Genomic DNA, 5,231 nt, shown 5'->3' on the forward strand with positions numbered 1-5,231 from the left:
ATAATTATGAACCCTTATATTTTACTACTTTTTGCTTTACCAATCTTACAAATAATTATAAGAGTACAGATATTTTGTAATTAACATTTTTTTTTTTTAGTCAGTTAGTTTTTTAATTAATCTATTTGTTTTCTCTCTGTATATAAGTTACAATTAAATGTGGCCACAATGTTTTATGGCCAATGAATGTTATTATAAAATTAAAATAGCCTTTGTAATTGCTCTAAAAGGAACTAATCCCAGAATAATATACTATTTTTCATTTTTTTTTTTTTTTAAATCTGCTTATAAAAACTAAAGTTACAAATTCTATAACAAAAAAAAATTTGTTCATCATCAAATATCTCAAAACTTCGATTTTTGACTTAGTCTATTTCACTTGTGAACCAACGATGTGTTAATCCATCATTACTAAAAAAAAAAAAAATAATAAAAAATCATTACTGAATCTAAACTATAAATAAAATAGGAAAAAAATAATGAAATAAAATAAAAATAAATAAATATTAGCATAATATGAGTAATTTAGTACAAGCATTAAATAAAATTCAGTAAAACCATTAAACGAAAATCAAATTCTTTAAATTCAAAAGAATTTTGCCAAAGTAAAACGTGCAATGTGAAAAAACCTTGAAATGTGCAATAATATGTAGTTTTATTTTAATGCGTTTTCCAAATTTATAATTTCTGTCAAGGTTTACTGGAATTTAAGACTAGAGAACAGTATATACAATCACACGAAAATTCGATCTCTAATCTTAATAACAATTAGTTTTATATCGTTGTTTTACTGCGATTTTCGTGCTCATGGAAGGTTGTCAATGTGTTAACAATGATTTTATTAATAATAATTGAATATTAATTTTAAACAAATTAATACAAGAGTGAGTGTGCTAGGAGTTCATATCTTCTAAATATTTTGCAAACCTTCTTAGAGTATTGTTCTAATACATTGTACTCCAGGACATTTCAATGAGTCATTTGACGACCGGTTGCATAAATGTTTAGAAAGCAGATTTCGAAACCCCAACGTATCTGGCTAAATGCATTATTCATGACAGTAAAACAAAACTGCGTTTCTGTCAACTCCCGGCTTTTTACAAAATTTGTAAATAAATCCTTATTTTCTAAACGAATCCTTGACACTCAATCGAATCAACTTTTCTGAGTGATTTATTAACACTCTAAATATTATTTTTACATTATAGAATATCTTTCTGACGTTTCGGATTGTCCGTTTAGTTGATTCTAAAAATAGTTACACATTGCCAATATAATGATAAGTTAGTAGACCCTGGATATATATGAAGAGAAGAAGGTTGGAGCGGTCAGTGAGGAACACAAATAAGTAAACACTTATTTATTAGTACTAATGTTTTGTTCAGAATTTCCAGCTTTCAACAGAGCTTAGAACAAAAACAAGATAACGAATAAAAGGAATTACAGAATGATTAAAAAAAAAAAAAAATAACCAACAACATACATTTAAAAATACAGTTAAAAGAAAATGTGTAGTCAAAGTATTATAAGAAAATAAAGGCTATATGAAAACAAATAATATTAAAATTAATAAATATATGTAAAAATGAAAATTATTAATTTTTTTTCTTATTTACAACTGTATACAATTATACACAACTAGTAAATTTGCTATTAGATATAAAATAATATGATACAAACATGTGGAGAATCTACCCATTGATAGAACTCCAATAACGTTAATGGAGAAGAAGATCTCGGGACCATGTTTTTTTCAGACGCCTAGGAAAATTATCAGGTATTGAAGGAGTAGCCAGGTAAAAAACAAGTGGATTTGGGTGGTTGGGAAGTTTATCATGGAAGGATTGGTACCTGGTTCTGGCAAAATCGGCAACATATGGAATATTGAGGTCCTGACGGATGACTTGTGATAAAGTAAGGAGCATTAAGTATTTTACGAAGAATTTTGGACTGTAAGGATTTGATTCGGGAGGAATTCGAAGATTTAGTGGAGTCCCAAAGCTCGACTCCGTATGTTAATATAGGCCTTATAATAGTCTTGTAGATCAGTCTTTTGTAATTAGTTTAGAACGTTTATTTTAAATTAAAGTTATAAAAAAAGAGGGAAAGAAATTGTATATATAAATAAAATAACAGGGTTAAAGAAATAAAATATAAAGTTATATTATTAGCTAAAAGGAATAAAGAAATATGGATATGAGTGAGAATATCTAGAAAACGCAAAGAACAAAATTTATTTAAAATCATGAAATGAAATTATAGAATGAAAGAAATAAAACATAAAGTTATATAAGCAAAAAAGAGTAATTATTAATATAACAATAGTAATAATGAGGTGTTGGTAGTTGACAAACAATAGTAATATACGGTGAACAACTTAATAACGTGGATAAGGAAGAATAAATGAGAAAAGAGTAGTGAAAGGAGAAGGAGTGTAAAAAGAAAGATGAGAAAAAGAAAAGAGTTTCGAGTTAAAAACGTGGGATGTCATCTGAACAGGTATATTACATTTTAACCGAAGAATTAGGAATGGAAAAATTATCCGCAAGATGGTGCTGCGGCTCTTGACATTGGACCATAAACGTACCAGATTGGAAATGTCCGAACAATATCTGGCCCGTTTTCAAAATCCTGCTCCTTTTGCGCCGGTTTGTGACTACAGATGAAACTTGGGTCCACTACCACAGAGATAAAGAAGCAGTCAAAGCTGTGGAAACATGCTGAGTCACCACCACCAAAGTAGGGATGGGATATCGAAAGAAAAATATCGATATTGATATCGATATCTATATTGGATAGCAATATCGATATCGGTATTATATCGGAACTAAAATATCGATATTTTAAAATATCGAAAAATCGATATCGAAAATTTAACGAATTAAAGTAATGATAATTATAAAATGATAACATAGCAAGACATAGGAAGACATATTTTATGTCATACCTAATCAAAATACATAAGAAACTCTTAATAACCATGAAACAAAGCAACACCACGACAACCATAACAAATATAAACTAAAATATAATTGTTTTATTGAAGAAAATTTAAAAATAGAATATCGATATTTTATTTTGATAAGTATATATTTATTTCGATATTTCCTATTGTTCTAATCGATAGGGAATATGAGCATCAATATTCCGATATTATTTTCCGAAAAATCGATATTTTGCTTAAAATGACTAAAATATCAAATAGAGATTTTAACATAGGAATATCAATATTTTATTTTAATATTTCATATTTATTTCAATATTATATATACTTAAACCGATATTTCGATATTATCGAATGAGAATATCGATATTCCGATATTATCGGTTACTCGATATCGATATTAAAATATCGGATATCGGAGACAAAATATCGATATTTCGACAATATCGATATCGATATCCCATCCCTACACCAAAGTAAGCAAAGGCAGTGCGCTCGGCCGGAAAGGTCATAGCCTCAGTTTTCTGCGATGCAAAATGCATTCTGCTGTTAGAATATCTTCCTACTGGCCAAACAATTACTGGACAATACTACGCAAACCTCCTAGACCAACTACAGGAAAAGATACGCAAAAAAGGCCTGCTTTGGGAAGGAAAAAAGGCATCTTTCATCGGGACAACGCCCGCCCGCACACAAGTGCTATTGCCATGGCAAAACTTCATGAACTGAGGTACGAATTGTTGCCAAATCCACCTTATTCATCTGATTTGGCACCAACCTACTTTCATCTCTTCTCCAAGCTGGAAAATTTCCTAGGTGGATGCAGATTTCTGACAGCCGAATTGGAGAGGTATTTTGCATGCTTGGAGGAATCTAATTTTCAAGATGGGATCAAGGCATTGGAACATCGCTGGACCAAATGCATTAGTCTGCAGAGAGACTATGTTGAAAAATAAAAGCAGTTCCACCGAGGTAAGACGCTTCTTTTTTGTTCATTCCGAAAACTTTTCAAACCATGCTTATTATTTATATATATATTTAAACTTATTTATCCATTCAAGTGCGTTTTGTAACCAGCTTTTTATTATATTTTCCTTTGAATCTATATGTTAGTCTTATTCTCGTAAAATGTATCTATTTGTTTGCTTTTGGTAAACTGATCTACTGCTGTGACTATAAATAATGGTCTGATCTCACATTACCGTCTAATATTGAATTTGTTTAGCGGGTCACTGAAGAGGATCTAGGAGGGTGAACTCTTGTGTGAAATATTTGTATTTGGGACATAGGCCGAAATTGATTGTAAAAGGAAACTATAGGGGAAAAAAATTGTTTTCTTTATATCTTATTATACCATGTATGTGTAATTTATATATGTCCGATTACGGATTGACAAGTATGCTGTGTGAGATAGCAACCTAATGTATTTAGGCAGCATAGATAAATAAAGTATTTCTCTCTCTCCTATATATATATAATTTTTTTGTCCTTTGCTCTTTCTGAATCTTAATATTGCTTATTCTGATACAGCCTTTATCTCCTTACAATACTATTATTTATGTATCTATATTGTTGGTAATTTTCTAATTATTCTGTAACTCCTCTTATTTAATGGTTGTTATCTTGTTTTTCGTTCTTAGCCCTGATGAAAGCCTGAAATTCCGGTCAAAACGTTAGCAGTGATAAATAAGTCTTTACTTGTTTCTGTTCCTCTCTGACCATACCCCAACCATCCTCATTTATCTTCTTTATAATGGAGTTTCTTCTTATTGGTAATCTTGTATACCTTATTTTTTATTATTCTTTTATCTTGCCAACTGAATGAATAAATGAAATAAAATGAATGCAGAAAACAATAGAGCAAGAAAAATGTCATATGCAATACATATTACAAAAAATTTAAAACAAGTAGTAAATAATAAAGCAGACATAGAGAAACATATGCAAGCATTATGTAGATATAATTAATGAAATAGATTTCTATAAAATCGACCACTATTATCGACAAAGAAGGTAAACATAAATAGAAACAAAACCTTTAGTAAGCATTAGATAATACCTCGTAGGCAGATGGGGTAGATTAGTCAGTACAAAAACAATTCATCATTAATTAAAAAAAAAAATTAATATTTATATCTGTAATAAAATATTTACAACCAGTAGATATGATGTTAGTTATACAATGACATGATACAGACGTGTGGAGAATCTGCCCATTGATGGAACTTCATTAACATCTCGAGGCCATCTTCTTTTCAGACGCCAAAGAGGATTATCAGGTAATCAA

At 29.7% G+C, this 5,231-nt stretch overlaps 1 protein-coding gene across 1 annotated transcript; it reads left to right on the top strand.

Moving 5' to 3' along the window:
* Nucleotides 1-3,480: 3,480 nt before the first annotated feature.
* Nucleotides 3,481-3,900, top strand: LOC106688379 (histone-lysine N-methyltransferase SETMAR-like). Its single transcript, XM_014432799.1, has one exon. The coding sequence runs from the start codon at nt 3,481-3,483 to the stop codon at nt 3,898-3,900; it is 420 nt and encodes a 139-aa protein (XP_014288285.1).
* Nucleotides 3,901-5,231: the final 1,331 nt, after the last annotated feature.

Source organism: Halyomorpha halys, unplaced genomic scaffold (assembly GCF_000696795.3).
Source record: "Halyomorpha halys isolate HHAL.00 unplaced genomic scaffold, Hhal_1.1 Scaffold1120.1, whole genome shotgun sequence".
In the NCBI taxonomy this organism is placed as follows: domain Eukaryota; kingdom Metazoa; phylum Arthropoda; class Insecta; order Hemiptera; family Pentatomidae; genus Halyomorpha; species Halyomorpha halys.

What these genes read in the sequence shown, in the direction of transcription:
- LOC106688379 (XM_014432799.1), top strand. Translation starts at nt 3,481, where the DNA reads ATGCATTCTGCTGTTAGAATATCTTCCTACTGGCCAAACAATTACTGG.